This window comes from Neophocaena asiaeorientalis, unplaced genomic scaffold, assembly GCF_003031525.2.
Source record: "Neophocaena asiaeorientalis asiaeorientalis breed wild unplaced genomic scaffold, Neophocaena_asiaeorientalis_V1.1 scaffold629, whole genome shotgun sequence".
Lineage (NCBI taxonomy): Eukaryota > Metazoa > Chordata > Mammalia > Artiodactyla > Phocoenidae > Neophocaena > Neophocaena asiaeorientalis.
The window spans coordinates 2,238,066-2,260,013 of record NW_020175468.1 but is presented as its reverse complement, the minus strand read 5'-3'; the positions used below and the strand labels follow the sequence as shown (position 1 = coordinate 2,260,013).

Genomic DNA, 21,948 nt, shown 5'->3' with positions numbered 1-21,948 from the left:
ACTTTGGGCAAGTTGTCTTCTCAGCCTTGGTGGGCTGTTCTGCAAAATGGGTACAAGCATCCCCCCAAGACAATGGGACTGGGAGCCCAAGAGTGGGGCGTGAAGGCTCTTAGGGACCAAGGGAAGGGTCTAGAAGCGTCTGAGGGAGGAACTGCTGGGTTTCCGGGGCTCCCCAGGGTGCAAGGATGACCCACCCTCCTGCTAACACCTTTCCCTGCGGCCAGACACACCAACTGGTCCTGTACCAGACGGGCTTGCCCAGCACTCAAGGACACTCTGAATCTCGCCTGGGCATTGGATGAGAAGACCTCTTACCAAAATGAAAAGGTAGAGACTGTTCAATGAACAGAACAGTACTTGCATGGAAATCTCACGTTGGTTGAAAAAACTCATGTGAGAAAGACCTGGAAGGACAGGACCTGGGTATCGCTCAGAGAGTCAGGACTTTTAAGACTTTATTTTTGCAATCTTTGCTTGACTGTGTGCTCTGGTTCTCCACACTGCACAGGGTCTGCTTTTGTGATTCAATGGTTATTAAAAACATAGCTTTAAAGGCCACCCCTGCCCTCCTAGTCAAGTCTGAGCTCCAGGCAGGTCCACTAGGCCTGGGTGCTCTGAACTCCTCCCTCTTCACACCTGCCAAGTGCTGCCTCTGGGACTTTACACTTGCGGTTTCCTCTTCCTTTTCACCCTCCAGCCTCCAGGTAGTGGGGGAAGGAGTGTTCCTGACCGCCTTCTCTAGACAGGGTGCCGGCTCTTCGCTTTCTCAGTCACACACAGCACTTCATTTCCTTTGCGTGTCTTATCAAACTTTACAACGGGAGACGCGTTCCGGGTCGCCTCCTGGGCTTCAAATTTGGTTTAACTCAAAAGAAAGTGCGGGGATTTCTACAGTCCGTTAAAGTGGCGCCCTCCTGTGGTCGCGGCCCAGACTCCGACCTCTGGCCACTCAACCCATTTAAAGCTGTGCGTTTGCATTCGATTCAGATATTACCCTTACCGTGAGACCACATCAAATATTTTTAGCCCACGCTTTCAAAGCGCAGTCGTTCCTGAGCTCACGCTGTCACCGGGCTCTGGCGCGGTGAATGAAGGCGCCACACGGCCTGTCGCGTCCAACAAGCCCATTTATTTGGTTTACCGCGCGCTCAGGCCTGCATCACCGGCCGGGACTTCTCGGCCTGCAGCTTCACTCCGGAGCCCGCGAAGCCCGTGCCGCCCTAGAGGAGGAGGAGGAGAGGCGGCGGGGAGCTGGGGTGCCGTGGGGGTTCCCCAGCCCGCGAGGTTAGGTTGGGCCCCGCCCCCTTGGTGGGGCGGGGCCTCAGTAAGGGGGCGGGCCCTCTGGAAGTAGGTCGGGGTTACCGGAAGGCTAGGGGACAGGGAGGAGGGGTGCCACTCACCCGCTGCAGCACGATGACGTCGCGGTCCGTGAGCTTCTCTCCGGTCACGGGGTCCACCATGTCCTTGCGAATCAGCTTCTCCACGCACTCCACGGTGACCACGGCCCCACTGCAGTGAGGGTGAGTGTGGGGTACGACGATCAGAGGCCCCGCCCCAAGGAGAGAGCCGCACCCCAAGCCCGCCCCGTCCCACAGGTCCCCAGGCTGTCCCCCCAGGTGACTCACGAGGGCCGCAGGACGGCGCACGGTGTGGCGTTGCTCAGGCTGTCGCGGGTCACGGCACACACGTAGCGTTCGCTGCGCGTGATGAGCCCCACGCGGTCCACGGAGCTGTCGAGCGGCGTGAAGCGCACGGGCGTCAGGTCGGACATGCGCAGCGGCTTCCCGGACATGGGGCAGGTCACAATGCGCGACTGGGGAGCAGGAGGGGGGCCGAGTCAACAGGCGGGGCTAGAGCCAGGCGGAGGGAGGATGGGGGTCCCTGTGAAGGAGGGGAGGGGGCCCTCAGGACCCTGGCCCTCTCTGGCAAAGTGGGCACACACAGGCGCTTACTGGAGTAGGGGGCTCACCGGCTTCTCCAGCTTGGTGGCCTTGGCCTCGGGGGTCAGCGATGGGATCCAGAAGCTGGGCAGCGCTTTGTCCTTGTCCTTGCCTGTGGGGCCCGCGCTGGACCCGGGTCGGGCATCATCTGCGGGGGGGAGAGGGGTTCGGACGCAACCAGGGAGGCACCTGGCCCCGCGGGAGCCCCACCCACTTGCATGTCCACTTCTCTCTCACCTGGGCAGTTCCCGGAGGCAGCCTTGGGCGTGAAGGGGTTGAGGGGCCGGCTCACGATGGCCGCCTCCTTCTCCAGGAAGCCCCGCACCTGGTCCTGCGCGGCCGCCCGCCGCAGCCCCTTCTGCTCCTCACGCCGGGCGCCCCGCTGCTTCTCGTAGGCCTGCGGGCAGCCAGGCAGGAGCGAGCTAGGCATCTTCCCGTGGCTTGTGAGTTTGGGGCACCCTAGGTGGGGGCTGGGGTGCCTCTTTGAATTTAGAGGTGGGTGAACTGGAATCCACACAGGGGAGGTTCCTGGCAGAGGCTCTGTCTGGTAGAGGCTGGTGACTGCCTGGGTGTGAATCTTTAATCGGCTGCACAGTTATCCATGGTGTGCCTCTGCTGCCTTTGCCTGTCCCTTCACCAACTGTAGGACAGTTAAGCCATCTCCACTTTAGCTGGTTTGGGACTCGGTGGTCAACAGCTTGGCTGAAGCGAGACTGCCAGAGCTCAAACCCTGCCTTTGTCACTGATTAGCTCTGTGGCCTCCAGTAAGCACTGTGACCTCTCCTGGCCTCAGTTTCTTCATCCGTAAAACGGGCTGACAATGGTGACCTACCACGGAGGCTCACTGGGAGGGTTACACAGGAGGATTTTTTAAAACACTTAGCACCTGGCCTGGCACATAGTAAGTGCTCAATAAATGTAATTTGGGGCCATATGTTATTAATTATACAGTATATCTTATCACTTATCTATTATACAGTCCGTACAGTGTAGACTCTGTCCCTGCCCTCAACAGCCCGAGTTCCAGGATAGTAGGGAGCAGAGAAGGTTTATGGAGCCATGAAGGCTCAGGCAGCGTGAGGGCAAGAGGAGACACTGCTCCGGTCACCGAGTGAGCAAGGAGGGAACGCTGACGCTGACTGATGCTCGGGAGGGCTTCCGATGTGGGCTCCACGATGAGGGGGCCACCAGGCTGGGTGGAGGACCTGGGCAGAGGGGAAGCCACGCACTCCAGACCAAAAGCTCAACAAGAATCTGGCCCCCAGTGCTTCCTGAGCTCTGGAAAAGCCGGCAGGACAAGGAGGGAGACACGGTCCCTCCTAGCCACAAAATGAGCTCAGCAATGGAAGGTGGGCCTGGCTCCAAGAAAATGCCTAAGAAGTTCTTGTCTGTGAGCATTTCCCGCATGCCCTGCAGTGCCCTCTAGTTTGGCCCTGTCAGCCCATTTCAGAGACAAGGAGATGAGCTGGCATCCACTCATTTACCAGGTATGTCCCGAGAACCTAGGGCCTTGGGGTGGGTGAGAGCCCCGCTCCCTACCCCTGGGCCCTGTATCAGACAGCCACAGGTAGAGTCACAACTGTGACAAGTGCCAAAGAAGAGGTGACAGGGGCAGGCCCTCAGGGCCCTGGACTAGCAAAAGGCCAGAGGAGGCAACACCTGGGCTGAAATCTGGAGAACGAGAAGAATTTAACCAGAGGTGGGAGGGGACGGTGTGCCCGGCAGAGGGAACAGCACAGGAGAGGCCTGGGCGGGGAGCAATTTAGATGGGAGGCCCAGCATCGAAACCACCTACCCATGCCTGCACCCCCTTCTCCCAGCCCAACCACCTTCATCTGCCGGGCGATCTCCTTCTTCTGGTGCAAAATGTACTCTAGGATTGCCTCCCGCTCATACAGGTAGCCATCGGGGCTGCAAAGAGAGGAGGGGATGAGAAAACATGGGCCTGGCCCAGGCCACATGGCCAGAGATTGATTGTCACTGCTGAACATCAGCTCCCTGCCCAGGGCAACCACTAAGCGTCTTCAAGGCAGCTGCTCACTCAGGGCTCGGCTTAGCTCTCTGAGGTGACCGCACTGTTTTAACTCTCCCGGCTCTATAATGTTCTCTGATGCGTAGGCAAAATCTCGCACTGTAAACGGTTAGCTCAGCAGGCCTGGGCTGTCCAAACCCTGCACATTCCAACCAAAGGACTGGCTCCTGGGAGGGCACCTCTAGGCCTTGGAATGTCCTGCCTGTTAAGAGTGTCTCTGTTGGCCTGGGAGGTTGGGACCATGTGGTGTGAGCTGGACCTCTGGAGGGGCTGAAGACCAAGGTCAGCCAGGCCTAGGTGACTAACCTCCAATAAAAACCCTGGACACCAAGGCTGGAGTGAGCTTCCTGGTGGGTAGTAACTGCTGCTGCGAAAATTAAGCGCTTTCCTGCGACTCCACTGAGAGAGACAAAGGAAGCTTGTGCCTGGTCTGTCTGGGACTGTGCCCCATGTGTCTTTTCCCACTGCTGATTTTATTTATTTAAAAATTTTTGGGGGGTCTTCCCTGGTGTCACAGTGATTAAGAATCTGCCTGCCAATGCAGGGGACACGGGTTCAAGCCCTGGTCCGGGAAGATCCCACAGGTCGTGGAGCAACTAAGCCCGTGCGCTACAACTACTGAGCCTGCACTCTAGAGCCCACGAGCTACAACTACTGAGCCCGTGTGCCACTACTGAAACCCGTGCACCTAGAGCCCATGATCCACAACAAGAGAAGCCACCCCAATGAGAAGCTCGCATACCACAATGAAGAGTAGCCCCCACTCGCCGCAACTAGAGAAAGCCCGCGCGCAGCAACAAACACCCAATGCAGCCATAAATAAATAAATTTATTTAAAAAAAATTTTTTTTGGCCATGCCACGCGGCATGTGGGATCTTTTATTTTATTTATTTTTGGCTGCGTTGTGTCTTTGTTGCTGCGTACGGGCTTTCTCTAGTTGCGGCAAGTGGCGGCTACTCTTCGTTGCGGTGCGGGGGCTTCTCATTGCAGTGCTTCTCTTGTTGCGGAGCATGGGCTCTAGGTGCGTGGGCTTCAGCAGTTGTGGCTCATGGGCTCTAGAGCACAGGCTCAGTAGTTGTGGCGCATGGGTTTAGCTGCTCTGTGCTATGTGGGATCTTCCCGGACTGGGGATCAAGCCCGTGTCCCCTGTATTGGCAGGCGGATTCTTGACCACTGTGCCACCAGGGAAGCCCGGCATGTGGGATCTTAGTTACCCGACCAGGGATCAAACCCACGCCCCCTGCACTGGAAGCTCAGAGTCTTAACCACTGGACTGCCTGGGAAACCACCCCCGTTGCTGGTTTTAATCTGTAACCTTTTGCTGTCATAAGCTGTCATTTGAGGATAACTGCTTTGCTGAGTTCTGTGTGTTCTTCTAGTGAACCACTGAACCTCCCGGTGGCCTCGGGGACCCTGAACCACGATCTACTTTCATCGCGATGTCTACAAAATGGACCAGTAATTGAGCACATATTTAGTCAGTGGACTAAGTACCTTCTACCCATTATCTCGCTGAAGCCTTTGCCAGACGCTAAGAGGTAGGTAACAGTAAGCACTCCACACGTGAGCTGTTATTATGGGCTAGCAACTTTCCAGGAGCCCTACCCTCTATTGTGAATGTATTCTTTTCCACACCCCATGAAGCGTACTAGGATCATGCCCATGTCTCAGAGGAGAACACTGAGGCTGCGGGAGGGTAGGTGGCTTGCCAGGGCACCCTGGCTGTGCAGCCCCCTCCTGGCGATTCCCTTGCCCTCGTCACCCTGACCCGCCCACCCACGTTCCCAGCTTACGTAACAACAGGGTCATGGCACGGCTGCAGAGAGAGGCAGCAGCAATCGAAGTCCTTGACGGCATCCCGGCTCAGTCGAATGTTCTGGGTGCCGTAGCCTGAGGCCGCTGGGGACAGAGAGAGGCAGAGGGATGGAGAGGCAGGAGACGTGCCCTTCTCCAAACCCAGAGAGAAAGGCACAGAGAGGACTCTGAGGTAGGGGGACTCAGAGAACAGGCAGTCAAGAGCTTGGGCTGTGTGTCTGCGTTGGGGACAGGGCTGCACAACCCACAGGAAGGCGTTCATCCTCAGAGGGTAAGTGACAGACAGGCCCTGTCCCCGAGGCAGCTCGGGGAAGAGGCTCCTAACTGACTCCCCTCGGGCCTTCTGGCTCTGTGACCAAGCTCAAGCGTCTATACCTCTCTGGGCCTCAGTTTCCACCTCTGGAATATGGCCTGACAACAGTGATTCCTTCCTCAGTGGGTGTTTGGGAGGCTTAGCATGGAAGGCACTTAACGCAGTGCCCACGACAAGGCAGGGAGAAGGTTGCTGGCTCACGTGGGCTGTTATGTTTCTGGTCATGACGATCAGTCACGTGGCTGTTACTTACACGGTCGGGGGAAAGACACGTGCCCAGAGAGCACAACCAGAGGAGCAAAGTAACATGGGGACTTCAGGGTCCATTTGCCCCCTCCCCCAAACCCAGTACCTGTGTCCTTCTTCTTCTCATGGTAGGTGTAGACGGCCCCCGCCGTGCAGTTCTTGCCGTGGCGCGTCATCCCAGGGGGTAATGAAGGGGCAGCTGCAGGGCTGTGTGACCAGAGGGGGCCCACGCAGAGAGGACTGGACCTTTCTGGCCCCCAACTTGATCTGATGGGAAAGCTGGGAGTGGGGCAGGGGAAGAGAGTTTTGTATACGTTAAATGGTTAAGAAATGCCTATACCTCCCAAAAACAAATATGGCACTTAACCCTGAAAAAGACCTGAAGTTTGCTTGTGGAAGTGGTGTTGGAAGGGGTACACGTTGTGAGTTACTGTGAGGTGGTGGAAGGAGGGTTATCTGATGGAAAGTTCTAGCACCAGATGTGATCGGTGGGGCTCGTAACACGAATGGGGAACTGAAGCGCCCAGTAGATGTTCTGGATGTGTTGAGCGTGTGTTCTGTGTACGCCTACACGCTCATTTCAACCAAGCGCACCTGGCTTCAGTTAGGTGCAACATGCCTTATGTTCAAATTGTTCCCTAATGTATCCATCGCACTGGAATAAATCTCGAGTTTTCAAAACAAGTGTTAGAGCAGAACTGACTGTACACGGAACGCTGGCAAGTCAACAAGAAAAACCCAGCTACCCCAAGAGGAAAATGAGCCGAGGATATGAAGAGGCGATTTACAGAAGCAGCTCAAAGACTAACAGGTAGATGGAGAGATGCCTCAAATTCTCCTCACAGGAAAACCACAGCGAGACATCATTTTAAATCTATCACTAGGCTGGCGGGTGAAACTTCGAGAGCTGGATAAGGTGGCTGGATAGGGTGAGGGTGGGTGATAGGAATCCCCTCAGGTGATGCTGCGGGAACACAGGCTGGTGGTACTTCAGCAAAGTGAGTGCAGGCGATTCTGCACTTGGGTGTATGTGCCCCAAAGGCGACACCACTAGGGAGCATGTGTGAGGATGTTCACAGTGGTGTTATTTATACTGGAGGGGAGTCAAAGGCAACTGAATATCCCGCCCTTGTGGAATGGATAGTGACTGCCCCTCATGGAGACCACCCAGCAGTGAGATGCAACTGACTAGGTGTGTACAGAGCATCGTGGGTGACTTTTTTTCTTTTGGCAGTGCCATGCAGCTTGTGGAATCTTAGTTTCCCAACCAGGGATTGAACCCTCACCCTCGGCAGTGAAAGCGCTGAGTCCTGACCACCAGACCAACAGGGAGTTCCTGTGGGTGGATCTTAAAAACACAATGCTGGGTGAAAAAAGTAAGAAATAAAACAATCTGCACATGAACAAAACGATACATTTTAAACACCTGCAAACAAAAGATGATGCATAAAGAGTGACTGCCCACGCAGGGGAGGGGACTGACCGGGGGATAAATAAGAATAAATGGAACAAGAAGGAGGGGGTTATATGGATCAAAGGAATAAGACCTGCCTGGGCTTGAGTCCAAGGTTGGCCCCCTGCTGGCTGTGACTCTGGACTCGTAATTTCCTCTCTGAGTCCTTTGGTAAGAAGTGGGGAGAACCATAGGATCTAGTTGACACGACTGGATTGCTGTGTGGACTAAATGAGGTCATACTCAGAGCATGGCATATGGAATGTTCAGGAAATACTCTCTCTGGCTCTGTGGCTGAAAGGAGGATCCAGAAGGTCGGGGGGGAGGCACAACCAGGAGCACCCACAATGTAAAAGGCAACTTCATCTTATTTCCCGGTTCCGGATGCTTTCAGAAACTTGCCTTTCACTTTCAGAACTCAAACACCTCTCCTTGAGCTACAGATCTCGCACGCCCCCTACTGGCGTCTTCCTCCCAGAAACCCATTTTTTGTTTTGTAGGTATATTTACATAGAATAGATGCAGAGACCTTAAGGATGCAGCTTGATACGTTTTGACAACTGCATACACCCTCGTAACTACCCCCCCCAATCGAGATGCGAAACATTTCTATCACCCCAGCCGCGGCCACTGTGCTCATTGCAGAAGGTAACCTTGGTGAAACACCCCAACTCCACCCACCGCCCCTCCTCCAGCTTCCCCTCACCCCCAGCTTTGGAGCAAGTCCAGCACCTGCTGCCACCCAGCTCACCTGCCATCCCCCTCCTCCGCCCTGGCCCCATGGCTTCCGCCCCAGCTCCCCCCTCCCCACTGGCACTCATGAAGGTCGAGTTCACCTCCTCGGGGACAAATTCCCCACTCTATTCTTAGTTGTCAACTGCTTTGACCCTCTGCGGTATTTGGCACTGGGCTGCTTGTCTTGTAGCCAAGTTCTTTGGCTTTGTGGACCGGGACATTTTCCCTCTGAGAGAGAGAGGAACCGCTATAGATGGAGCATTTCTTTATTTTGCCAGGCGGTCATGGGAATAATCCCAAGGGAGACTGCTTGACCCCCCCTGACCCCCAGGCCAACTCTCAATCATCCAACCTCAGCCACCCTCTGAGGTCCGTCCCACCCCCATCTCCACTTTGGAGAGGGGCAAACTGAGGCACAGAAGTGAAGCCATTTGCCTAGGGCAGTGGTTCTCAAAGGAAGGTCCAGGGACCCCAGGGGTCCCTAAGATAGTTTCAGGGAGTCCACAAAACTATTTTTGTAATACTAAATCATGTTTGGGACTTCCCTGGTGGTCCAGTGGCTAAGACTCTGTGATCTCGATGAAGGGGGCATGGGTTCAATCCCCGGTCAGGGAACTAGATCCCGCACGCATGCCGCAACTAAGAGTTCGCATGCTCCAACTAAAGATCCTGCGTGCCGCAACGAAGATCCCACGTGCTCCAACTAAGACCCAGCGCAGCCAAATAAATAAATAAAACAAGTGCGTCTGCCTGTGTTCCTCTCCTTCTCTCAAGGGTCTAGTGGGGTCTCCAGAGGCCGTGTGACGTGTGCTTGTGCATCCTCGGGTTTTAAAAATGTCTGTTATATTATGCGGAGTGAACAGAGCCAGGGACAAAAGGCCACGTGTTGTTGATTCCATTTATATGAAAGGTCCAGAATGGGCAGACCCATAGAGACAGAAAGCAGATTGGTGGTTGCCACAGGCTGGGAGAAGGGGGGACCGGGGGCGGGGGCGTGCAGTGGCTGCTAAGGGGTATGGGGTTTCTTTCTGCAGTGATGAAAATGTCCTGAAATCAGAAAATGGTGATGGTTGCAAAAACAGTGATTGTACGGAAAACCAAGAATTGTATACTTTAAATGGGTGAGTTTTGTGTCATGTGAATTATATCTCAATAAAGACAGTTTCATGCCTGTTTTCCTTTCTCATATGGCAAATCGCTCTTCCTTTCGGCCATGCAGCGAGGCTTGCAGGATCTTACTTCCCTGACCAGGGATCGAACCCAGGCCCTCAGCAGTGAAAGTGCCGAGTCCTAACCACTGGACTGCCGGGGGAATTCCCCTGATATGGCAAATCCTGATAGACAGAACTCCCACAAACAAAAGCTTTTCGGAGTCCTCGATGATTTTTAAGGTGCTGAGACCAAAAAGCTTGAGAACTGCTGACTAGGGTTGACCAGGGGTCAGCAGCTTTATTGTCTCCTCAGTGAGGAAAACCTCAAAAGAGAAAACAGAACTACTACCATCTCACGTCACTAGCTTTTCAGAGAGGCCACGTCTAAAGTAACATCAGGTGTTATATATCCTCCTTCCCATTTTACAGAGGAGAAAACAGGCCCATGAAGTCCCCCAGCTGGGAAGCGGCAACAGAGCCAGACTCGAACCCAGGCAGCCGGGCTCTGGAGCCTCACCCTTAACCATGTGACAGCTGCAGTCCTCCTGGGGAGGTTACAATCCAAGAATAAAGGCCAACTCATTCCCGTTCTCTTACAAAGTCTTCAAAATCCAGAGTCTAGTCCACTCTCTCAACACATCTCAATTCAGACACGAAAGTTTCATTGCAGAAACTTGTCCTATATTTCAGGTTCATAAAATTTACAGGAGCAAATGTACATTCACACGCCCTGCTTGTGCCAAACGTACTTAAAAGTTTTCCAGGAATTGAATCCAGTATCGGTGCTTGAATTTAAATTAATTAAAATGAAATGATTAAAAAACACAGTCCCTTGGGGGCACTAGCCACATATCAAAGTGCCCCACAGCTTCTGGGGACTCGTGGCTACCGTGCTTAAAAAACATGACCACAATACCGTTAATGCATTAATAATCCCTTCACATCCTTTACTATCCAGCTGGTATTCAAGTCTCCCTTATTCTCTCCCGACTGTCTTTTTCTGCAGTTGATTCGTCTGAATCCTGAATCTCTTGGGGTCAGAGAACCCTCTGAGAACTAAAGGATGCTACGAGCCCCCTCCCTTTAGTAGCGTGGGTCACGTGGATGCTGCAGGCCGTCCCAGGCGGGCGGAGACCTGTGTTAAAGGAACCCAAAGGGTCGATTACACTCAAGGAAATCACAGACACAAACAGGATGTGTTGGAAGCAGGAAAGAGGGAGCTCCCTAAGAGCAAAAGCGAGGGTCTGAGATGTTCTATTAATAATGACTGGTATTTATTTAAGAGGTTTGGTGCACCTGGCCCTGTTCTAAGTATTTTATACATATTAACTCCACCAGACGCCACAACCCAAACAGTTGCTACAAACAAGGAAACAGAGGCTGGGAGAAGGTGCCCAAGGTCATGCAGCCGGGGTCTGACCCAGGCATGAGTCTGTGGCCTTCACCACCCGTGATGCTGTAGCCTCAGGCACTGTGCTGACTCTCACCGTGGAGTGGGGCAGCTCCTGTAACCCTGGACCTTCCCCCTGGAAATCCCGTCCCCTTCCTCCTCCCAGGCTCCATCAGGAGTCGCCTCTTCCGGGAAGCCTGAGTTAGGCATTCCTGTTGCTCTGACAATGCCCTGATTTCCGTCCATTATAGCTGCCACCCCTCAGAATTTCTCCCCCCAGACTAGAAGCCCCTAGAGGCGGGGGCTGGGTTGGACTCCAGGATGGGTCCTGGCACTGCATGGCACCTGGGGGGCACAGAGATGTCAGATAGATGTTAACCACTTCCAACCCTAGGGCCAGGAGAGGTGTGTAATCAACGAATGAATCATCCATCCAATCAATATAAAAGCACTACAGGAATAGAAATGACCATCACATCCTTCCAACGCTTATGCACCAGGCCCTGGGCGAAGCGCTTCACAGTTCTGAACGCGTTCAGTCCTCGGGATAACCTGCGAGGTTAATGGGGATAACCTCCCCATTTTAGAGGTGAGAAAACAGAGGCCCAGAGGGATTAACTGGTCTCTTCCTCAGTCTGTTCCTTGACAGAGGAGCCCTGGTGAGCTTTTCAAAAGGGAGCTTAGATCACGTCACTCCCTTCTACTGCTCCTTGGATGTGGCTCAAGGTGAAAAACAGCTTGGATAAAGAAATGTGGGAGGAATGAAAGAATTGGAAAGCCACCATTTTGCAACCCCTGATGACGTAACTGATTCACTAAGGCACCTGATGGCAACTGGACATCCGCAGGGTGCTGATACTTGCTAGTAGAAAGGAGAAAAACATAGCTTTACGACGGCGTGTCTGTGCTGTTCCTACCTGTATTCGTCAGCTAGGACTGCCAAAACAAAATGCCATAGGCTGGGTGGCTTACACAACAGACGATGATTTTCTCACAGTTCTGGAGGCCAGGAGTCTGAGATCAGGGTGCCACCATGGTTGGGTTTTGGTGAGGCCTCTCCTCCTGGCTTGCAGATGGCTGGCCACCTTCTGGCTGTGTCCTCACAGGGCGGAGTGCTTGCTCTCTGGTATCTCCTGTTCTTCTAAGGACACCAACCCCATGGATTAGGACCCCACTCTTATGACCTCATTTAACCCTAATTACTTCGGGAAAGGTCCTATCTCCAAATAGTCATATTGGAGATATAAGATTTCGGGTGGGGTTGGGGACAAACGTTAAGTCTGTAAACACTACCTGAAGCCCCCGATCAATCTCACCGTCCCTAAAAGTGGGACAGCCAGGTGTGAAGCTAGCAGCGCTGAAGCAGCCATGCCAAGATGCCTGAAGCTAAATTACTCAAGCCTTTCAATTTAATTTCCTGATTCCAGGAAGCCAGAGGCTATAGCAGGGATCCGCCAGAAAAGGCTAGAGAGTAAAGATTTTCACCTTTGTGGGCCACCTGCCCCTGTCACAACTACTCAGCTCTGCCCTGTATGGCAAAGCATCCGTGGACACTATGTAACTCAATGGCCATGGCCGTGTTCCAATAAAACTTCTTTTATGGACACTGGTATCTGAATCACATATCACAAAATATTATTCTTCTTTTGAATTTTTCCAATTTTTAAAAAATTGAAGTATAGTTGATTTACAGGATTGTGTTAGTTTCAGGTGTACAGCAAAGTGATTCATATATATATATTCTTTTTCAGATTCTTTTCCCTTATAGGGTATTACAAAATATTGAGTATAGTTCTCTGTGAGATACAGTGGATCCTTGTTGGTTACGGTCTTTTCCAATTATTGAAAAATGTTAAAAACCATTCTTGGTTTGCAAGCTGTACCAAAACAGGTGGTGGTAGCCAATCATCTGTCTGACAAAGGAACTGTATCTAGAATGTATAAGAAATTTACAACCCAATAATAAAAAGACACATAACCCAATTTAAAAATGGGCAAAGGATCAAAACAGACGTTTCTCCAAAGAGGATATATAAATGGCCAATAAGCACATGAAAAAAATGGTCCACATCATTAATCATGAAGGAAATGCAGTCAAAACAGCAGTGAGGGACTTCCCTGGTGGTCCAGCGATTAAGACTTTGCCTTCCAATGCAAGGGGTGCGGGTTCGTTCCCTGGTCCAGGAGCGAGCACCCCACATGCCTCATGCCCCGCGGCCAAAAAAACAAAACATAAAACAGAAGCGGGGCTTCCCTAGTGGCGCAGTGGTTAAGAATCCGCCTGCCAATGCAGTGGACATGGGTTCGAGCCCTGGTCCGGGAAGATCCCACATGCCACGGAGCAACTAAGCCCGTGCGCCACAACTACTGAGTGTACGCTCTAGAGCCGGCAAGCCACAACTAATGAAGCCCACATGCCTAGAGCCCGTGCTCCGCAACAAGAGAAGCCACCACAATGAGAAGCCCGTACACCGCAACGAAGAGTAGCCCCTGCTCCCAGCAACCAGAGAAAGCCCGCGCACAACAATGAAGACCCAACACAGCCAAAAATAAATAAATAAATAAATAAATTTAAAAGAAAAAGAAAAAAAAAAGAAGCGATACTGTAACAAATTAAATAAAGACTTTAAAAAGGGTCCCCATTGAAAAAATCTTAAAAAAAAACAAAAACAAGAAACAGCAGTGAGATACTACTTCACACCCACAGGATAACTACAGTCAAAAAGTCAGACGATGGACTTCCCTGGCAGTCCGGTGGTTAAGACTCCGCTCATCCACTGCAGGGGACACAGGTTCGATTCCCGGTCGGGGAAGATCCCGCATGCCACTCGGCATGGCCAAAAAGAAAAAGTTGGATCATAACAAGTGTGGAGAAATTGAAACACTCAGACACTGACGGTGGGAATGCAAAATGAAGCAGCCACTTTGGAAAAGTCTGGCAGTTCCTCAGAAGGCTAAACACAGAGTTACCATTTGATTCAGCAATTCCACCACCAAAAGAAATGAAAACTTATGTCCACACTAAATCGTGTACACAAGTGCAAGCAGCATATTCACAATAGCCAAAAAGTGGAAACAACACAAACGTCCATTGACTGACTCGTGGATAAACAAAATATGGTATATCTCATACAAAGGAATATTATTTAGCTTTAAAAAGAAGTACTGATACATGCTACAAAATGGATGAACCCTGACAACATTATGCTAAGTGAAAGAAACCAGACAGGAAAAAGATTCTATTTATGTGAAAAGTCCAGATTAGGTTAATCCATAGAGAGAGGGTGTGGCAATTGGGGAGGGGGGTGCAGCGGGAATAATGGAGGAATAAGTGAAAGGCCATCACCATTTCAAAGAAGCAAAAAGACAAGTTCAGATGGTGGGATGATAACGGAATAACTGATCCAGTTTCTTCAATGAATCAATTGCCAAGGAAAAAAACAGGGTGGGGTGGAGGTGAGACTGTTTGAAATTAAGAGCAACTTAAGAGACATTAACAATGACTTGAATGGATTCTGATTCAAAAAAGTGAAACTTCTTTTTTTTAAAGGCATTTTTTCAGAAGGAGAATTTGATTATGGACCAAGTAATAGGTAATATTAGGGTTGCTTTTGTAAGTGTAATAGTATTGTGGTCATGGAGGAAAATGTCCCTGCTTTTTTGTGTGCGTGTGTGCTTTTTAAAAATTAAAATTTTTTTAAAAAGTTTAAGTATAGTTAATTTACAATGTTGTAAAAATGTCCCTGTTTTTTACACAAGTATCCTGAAATGTCACGATGGATAGGATTTGCCTTATATATTTAATCTTAAAAAATACCCAGCCAATGTCCAAAAATATTAATAATTGGTAACTCTGGGCGATAGGGATTCTTCTATTATTCTCTCACTTTTATATAAGTTGGAACATTTTCATAATAAAACATAATAAAATATTAAAGTGAAATTGCTTTAAGGACCCATCAAGACCCGAGTTCACACCGAATCAGCAACACCATCAGGAAGTGAACCCAGGACTGCCTGACCCCAAAGCTCCACAGAGGAAAACGTTAACCCAACAGCTACTCCGAGAGGGAAGCGGCTGTCATAAGGGTGCAGGGAGGCCGCGGCAGGCGACTGCACAATCCTTCTCCGCCCTCCCCATCACAGTCTGGGAAACGGAGGCCTGGAAAGGGGTGCTTCTTTCTCAACTCTCACTCATTAGACCCCTAGGAGTCCCAGTCTCCTCTTTCCCCTGGGATTCCCGGCCCATCCGTCTACAGTGGAACTAAAACTCTACTGAGAACTGCCGGCTGAAGGTTTGGTTACCTCCAGGGAGGTAGTCCGGCTTCAAACTTGGGGCGCCTAGAGTGCTCTATTAAGGATTGCCAGGAAGTCAGGAATTCAAAATCCTGTCCTAGCTCCCTCAGGAGCCCAAGACTCTTGCCCACCGGAAGGCGATCTCACTAACACTATCCTTCCACCGCCTGGAACTCACCTTACAAACGACTCCTCCCTCGTCGGTAGCTACTTCAACTGTACCCCTACACCGGAAAGGAGCGCTGTTTTCCCTCTCCGCTCCGCTCACTTCCGCCCGGCAGAAGAGACCGGAAGTAGATCTGCCCCTATTTGCGGAGGTATCTCTTCTGGCTTGGTAAGTGCTCCCTTCTTCTCTTCCTCCCTCCGGAAACGTGAGTGGCAAGTCGAAGGTTCCGGTCAGTGAAACTGGCGTGAATAGAGGGCGTGCTTAGTATATACTAGGCGTTTCCCTGGGCGGGCGCTTTGCGTCTCCCTAAGCCTGTGTTTAAGGACTAATCACTTCGCCCAGAGATTGTAAAGTCCGCTTACCAAAGCATATCATCCACTTTTCTGCTAAAAAATAAGAGACAATAGAGAAGGGACAACTCCTCTGTCCCCACTTTATAAATGGAGCAGTTGAGAAATCGGAAGTCAGAGCCGTTCTCAGGAAGCAGGAATTTACTACGGCATACCCACCTACCCCCAGGGACCAAGGCACAAGTTTCCCGCCAGTTTCTGGATACCTAGATATCTGGAGACCTAGCTGTTTATTTCCCTAGCTCTGTCTGTCGAGCTCTCTGGGGGGAAATTGGATAGGAGGGGAGGGGGCGCCTATCCAACTCCCTAAGTGCCCCACGGTGCCGGAGACCCCTGGCCTCTCTATGGGGCTCTGGACCTTAGACCCTTAATCATAAGGTCCCTTTAAATACTTTGTCCCTTACCTGAGTCCCGCCCAGGGCAGGTAATCGCAAACCCCGCCCCTCTGGCCAGAAACCGGGATTTTGCCGACTATAGTGAGCAAGGTAACCCCTCCTTCCTCTCCCCTCCCTTCTCCCCTGTCCCCCTTCACAGCTGGCTGCAGCTGTCCGAGGAGGCCCTGATTAAGGAGGAGGGGACAGTGCTCACAAGTCTAGGCAGGTAAGTGAATGTCCCTGGAGGCAGAGCTTGGCTTGGGGACCCTGGCTACCTGGCTCCCTGCTCTTCTGGGACCCAGAAGTTGGGGCCCCCAAACCCAGGAGTCCAGGACCGCTGCCCCCTCCCCCAGCTCCTGGGCCCCAGGATACAGGCCTCTGGTTTTACCTCTTCTGTAATCTTTGATTCTGTGGCTGAATGTGGCAATGGGCACAGAGAGGTGGATATACATGGAAATTACCAGGAAGAAGGAATCCCTATCAATGGACATGTTTATGAGCTCCTACTTTGTGCCAAAACCCATGCTGGGGGCTGCAGACACAGCAGAAAAAAAGATAAACTCCTGGCTCTGGTTTCTGGAGGAGCACTGCCTTTGCTGAAATCCTGCCTCTGAATCTTGCAAATTGTATGAACTTGGGCAAGTTCTTTTACTTCTCTGTGTCTCAGTTTCCTCCTGTATCAAACAGAGATAATAATAGCACCCTGGTGAAAATGAAACTGAGTTGATAGAGGTAAATGACCTTGAATAGTGCCTGGTCCAGGATACAGGCCACGTAAGTGTCTGCTGTTATTATCATTCCTGGACCACAGGGTCTGGGCGGGGAGACCTGGCCTCATTCTCCAGGAGCTGAGGCACTTCTCCCCTAACCACATTAGTGTCCACAAAATATGAGGAGCCACCGCTCTGTGCTGCTGCTGTACCTGGGACTGACCACCTGCCTGGACACCTCACCCAGTGGGGAGCAAGACCAAGGTGAGCGTTTGCGGGAAGAGCCGGAGTCCAGGCACAAACATCCACCTTCCTCTGGCCCAGGAAAAACCCTGCCTGCAGTTGCCTCCTCCCCCAGGACCCCATAGCTCTTCATCCCCTTAAGTTCTGGCTCCTTCATGTCCCCAGTCCTAGGAACCCTCCATTTTTCTGTCTCTTATGTCTTTTGGGTCCAGAAGTCTTCCTGGACTCCCCAGAGGCCCAGAGCTTCCTGGGCAGCCGTAGGCGGATTCCACGAGCCAATCACTGGGACCTGGAGCTGTTCACGCCAGGGAACCTGGAACGGGAGTGTCAAGAGGAGAGGTGTTCCTGGGAAGAGGCGCGGGAGTACTTTGAGGACAATACTCTGACGGTGAGGCCCTGGGGTCCCCGGAGTCCCTCTGTCTTCTCCAGGACCTGGGCTGGGGGGGAGGGTCCTGCCCCTCAGCTCCCTCTCCCTTCGTGCCTCAGAGATCATCAGGGCGGGCTGGTTTCGGGGTGTAGAATCTCCCAGTTGATGCCTCCTTTCTGCCTTCTCTCCTCCTGCCCATTCAAGGAGCGCTTTTGGGAGAACTACATCTACAATGGCAAAGGAGGTGAGTCGGGGGAGTCCTCTCATTCTGTGCAACTAAGGCAGCTCCTTTCTGTGGAGGCTGAACGAACATCCCCCAGCCCGATCTCACCCCCTCCATGTTCCATGCTCCTGAGTTCCTGGACAGGGTTGGTAAAGAAATCCCCTCCTCCGAGACTAGAGCCCTTGCCCGAGGAACCCACCACACCTTATTCGGAATAGGTCCCATGTCCCCAGGAAGGACAGTTGGAAGGAGAAGTTACAGCCTCAGGCTCAGAGGCCCTGGCCCACCTGAGCCCCTCTTTGGAGTCCAGAGCCCCAGCCCCTTCTGCAGCTTGGTTGCTAGGGGGGTTGCTCCCTAGCAACGGGGCTGGGCTAGGCCAATTGGTGGAAGCCTGTCTGTCCTCACCTGCCCGATCAGCCCAGCCCCAACCCCTCCTCTGAGTTCTGAGGCCCCATCGTGGCTGCAGCCTTGTTGCTAAGAGGGGGCTGCTCCTTAGCAACAAAGCCTGGCCAGGCTGGACCAAGGAAGACAGCAGCACTCACTACCTGGTTGGCTTCCCCTCCCCCACAACCCCATCCTGGCTTCAGCCTGGTTGCTAAGGAGGCCTTCTTCCTAGCAACCACACCTAGCCAAGCTCTGGACCCAAGGCCTCCTGCCCACAGGAGGACCCCCCTCCAGGCACAGGGCATCTCACCCCTGAGTGGCCTGGTTGCTAGGGGTGTTTCTACCTTAGCAACAGGCCCTAAGTCTGGGCTGAAGTCCTCACATTGGTTGCTAGGGGAGGTAACTGCTTTGCTACAGGCCTATCAAGGCCTGTTGGCTTCTCGAGTCCACCTGAAACATGTCAGAATCAGGAAGGCCGTCCCCCACCCCCCGCTTCTTAGTGCAGCTTTTTGCTAAGAGGGCTAAAAGCCTGAGGTTTACTGTTTGAGGAAAGTCCCCCCTACCCAGTGCTAAAGGAAGTTTCCCCAGCAGCAAGACCTAGCAAGGCCTCACAAAGCCAGGGTCCTCCCTGTTCCCCACCCCCCTTTTCCTCAGACATGAAGCTTTGATTGCTAAAGGCGCTTCACCTTAGCCAAGGGTCCACATGAGTTCTAAACACCAGCAGCCTGTTTTTGAGGGGATGTCCCTACATTCCTCCTTGATAGATAAATTGTTCCTAGCCTTCTGGTAAGGCCTTGCCCCTCCTTAGCCTGGTTGGTAAAAGGTATTGCATTCCAGAGGGGATGGGGTTGCCAGATAAAATACAAGACAGCTCCCCCCACAGCCCAGTTAAATGTGAATTTCAAATACACAGGAATAATTTTTTAGTATATCTCATATATTCCATGGGACATACTTATACTAAAAAATTAGAATTCCCTGGCAGTCCAGTGGTTAGGACTCCGTGCTTCCACTGCAGGGGGCATGGACGGGTTCGATCCCTGGTCGGGGAACTAAGATCCTGCATGACGTCTGCGGTGGCCAAAAAAAAAAGAAATTCACTGTTTATGTAAAATTCACATTTAATTGGGTATCCTCATTATTATTTGCTAAATCTGGCAATGCTCAGTATGGGGGTTCAGAGAGTTGGCTGTCTGAACTCCCTACCCTAAGTAAGCATGTCACCTGCAATCTTAGGAGGGTTCTCTCTCCTCTTAGAGAGACGATTGCCCTATTTTCTAGTCTCAGATGAGGTTATCCCAGGCCCTTTCTGTATTTAATTCATTGCATTTTTGCAACCTATTAGGGAGGGGTTATTATTCCCATTTTACAGAGCAGGAAATGGAGGCTCACAGAAATGAGCAAGGTGAGTTGCCTGAGCTCACACAGCTAGGAAGTGGCCCCAGCTCTGCCTTCTTGGCCAGTCGTCTTCCCTCAGGGGAGATCTGGAAAGGTTTTCCCTACCTCAGGGGAAGGTATCTGGATGTTGGAGAGGGTGACAGCCCCTGACGCTGTGCCCTCCCCCCCCCCACAGGACGTGGACGAGGGGACGTAGCAAGCATGGCTGTGGGGCTGACAGTGGGCATCCTGCTCATGGTCCTGGCCAGCCTGGGAGCCTTTTGGTATCTGCATTGCCGTCAGAAACGAGGCCAGCAGCCCAGTCCTCAAGAGTAAGGGGGCTTTGGGGAGGAGGGGCTGGGGAGCAGGGAAGGGAGGAAGGGTCAACCTAAGGAGATGGGCCAGATTGGGGGCGGTTGGGTGCTGCTGAAAGACCTGAGGAGACCACCATGTGGAGAGTGAGTCTGCGAGATTCGGTGTCCAGTTGTGGCATCTCTCTGACTATATCCACAGCACCTGGCACAAAGGAGGAACTCATTCAATATTTGCCCTGGCTGTCTTTGCAGTACCAGTTGTATGTGTGATTATCATTCTGTGGGTATTATATCTGGTGAGGCTGCAGCCTGTGGTCTGTGGGTGTCTGTGGGATGTCAGTTTCCGTGGTGACAAGGTGTAGCTGTGTTTGTGTGTGCCTGTGTCAGTTGTCTAGGTGTGTCTCTCTCAGTGGCAGGGTCGAAGAGAGGGCTTGAGCATTAGTCTTGAAGTATAGTGGGTCTAAAGGTTTCTAGGAAGAGTTTATTGTTAAGAGTGGATCTGGGAAATTTGTGGCTGAGTGTATCTCTGTTGTGTCTGTCTGTTTCTTGTGTGTGTCTGCCTGCCTCTCTGCAGGGCTGCCTCTTTCTCCACAGCTGCCTGCTTGTATCTGGAGCACATGTGTCTGTGAACGAGTCTGTCTCAGCAGTTGTTGATTTCTGTGGCTGCCTGTCCCTGTGCATCTATCTGCCTGTCACTTCGACGTGCTTTTCTGTGTGTAGAGTCAGGTTGAAGGTGACTCTTTTTCCTTGGTCCATCTCCCTTCCACCTCTGTCTCCTCACCACCCTCAGTGTCTCTGTCTCCCTACCTCTTTCCTCCTTCTCCCAAGGCTCTCTATCCTGGTAACAGTGCACCTTCTTGTCCCCAGGGCCGAGCTCATCAGTCCCCTGAGCTCTCTGAGTCCGCCGACGCCCCTGCCTCCACCCCCACCCCCAGGCCTCCCCACCTATGAGCAGGCGCTGGCGGCCTCTGGGGTGCACGACGCACCACCGCCCCCCTACGCCAGGTATGGGGCTGGGCTTCTGCCTGGGGGCGGGGCGCAGAGGGGAGGGCACTGCCGGAGGAGGGGCGCGGGCTTAGGGGCGGGATTTGGAATTTTGAGCTTATTATCCTTGTGTGTGTGTGTGTGTGTGTGTGTGTGTGTGTGTGTGTGTGTATTATTTCAGGTGTGTTTGTGTGTGTGTAGTATTATAGGTGTGTGTGTGTGTGTAGTATTATAGGGGTAGGGGTGTGTGTGTGTAGTATTATAGGGGGGTGGGTCTTGTACCCCGAGGATAGGCTGAGACACCCAGGGTGGGTCGGAGTGGTCTTGGTTGAGGGGGCAAAAACAGCCGGGCCTTTGACTCCCCACTGTGCCCCTCTCCTTGCAGCCTCTGGAGGCCGCGCTGAAGAGCTGTCTCGAGCTGTTTCGGAGTCGGGATTCTCCGAACCGTGCCCCAGATTCACACCGGATTCCGGAAACCCCCTGGCCTCTTAAACTCCGGAGCTGAGCTTGGAGGGGTGATGGCAGTAGGGATCGTCCGGCCCGAGGCCTACCCTAACACACGTGTTTCCGCCGCCTACGGATACACGCAAGTTCCCGGGCAACGTGTTCCCGCGTCCCGGCGCCTCGCAGGCCCCCACGCTCTCCTAATGGTGGGGGTACCCACCAGCCCCGCCCCCGGGATAGGCGTGCGTGGAAACTCCGACTCAGGCGCGCAGTGCTTCGCAGACTCGCGTGTGAGTGGGTGTGAGACGGCCATCTCCCTCAGTGTCACGGGCCACGGACAGGCAGAGCCCCGCCTGTGTACACGCGTGTTTTCGTGTGCTCCCCGTGCGCGCACTGGGCACTCTGCAATCCAGGGAAAGGGTGGGGGGCATATTTGCAAGCGTGCTTGGTTGGGGGCAGGCGCACACTGCACCTGGGGGACTGGAGTTGAGCTCTTTCCCTAAATAAAAACCCTTTGGAAAAGAGACCCAAGAGTGAAATAATGCAAAAAAAACCCAAAACAAACTGAACCGCGTTCCCGGGCGCGTCTGCGCACGGCAGAGCTGGCTTTCTGTACAAACGCTGCGCCCTACACCCTCAG

At 52.5% G+C, this 21,948-nt stretch overlaps 2 protein-coding genes across 6 annotated transcripts; one reads left to right on the top strand and one right to left on the bottom strand.

Moving 5' to 3' along the window:
* Positions 1–433: 433 nt before the first annotated feature.
* Positions 434–15,675, bottom strand: NOSIP (nitric oxide synthase interacting protein). 4 transcript variants are annotated; one of them, XM_024768588.1, is made up of 10 exons: positions 15,551–15,631; positions 11,994–12,217; positions 6,454–6,626; positions 5,767–5,872; positions 3,770–3,851; positions 2,178–2,337; positions 1,970–2,088; positions 1,626–1,813; positions 1,401–1,509; positions 1,110–1,220 (listed from the first exon to the last, which is right to left on the bottom strand). In XM_024768588.1, the coding sequence occupies exons 3-10, from the start codon at positions 6,521–6,523 to the stop codon at positions 1,149–1,151; spliced, it is 906 nt and encodes a 301-aa protein (XP_024624356.1). In that variant the 5' UTR covers positions 6,524–6,626; positions 11,994–12,217; positions 15,551–15,631; the 3' UTR covers positions 1,110–1,148. The 4 variants fall into 4 exon arrangements, with proteins under 4 accessions (XP_024624354.1, XP_024624356.1, XP_024624355.1 ...); XM_024768587.1 differs by having other exon boundaries at positions 12,049–12,217; XM_024768586.1 differs by lacking the exon at positions 11,994–12,217 and having other exon boundaries at positions 434–1,220; positions 15,551–15,675.
* PRRG2 (proline rich and Gla domain 2) lies at positions 15,655–21,832 on the top strand. Of its 2 annotated transcripts, XM_024768592.1 has the most exons (8): positions 15,655–15,706; positions 16,423–16,488; positions 17,140–17,236; positions 17,428–17,603; positions 17,787–17,826; positions 19,763–19,898; positions 20,748–20,885; positions 21,250–21,798. In XM_024768592.1, exons 3-8 carry the CDS (start codon positions 17,152–17,154, stop codon positions 21,266–21,268), a joined length of 594 nt encoding a protein of 197 aa, XP_024624360.1. In that variant the 5' UTR covers positions 15,655–15,706; positions 16,423–16,488; positions 17,140–17,151; the 3' UTR covers positions 21,269–21,798. The 2 variants fall into 2 exon arrangements, with proteins under 2 accessions (XP_024624360.1, XP_024624358.1); XM_024768590.1 differs by lacking the exon at positions 15,655–15,706 and having other exon boundaries at positions 16,348–16,488; positions 21,250–21,832.
* The last annotated feature ends 116 nt before the right edge of the window (positions 21,833–21,948 follow it).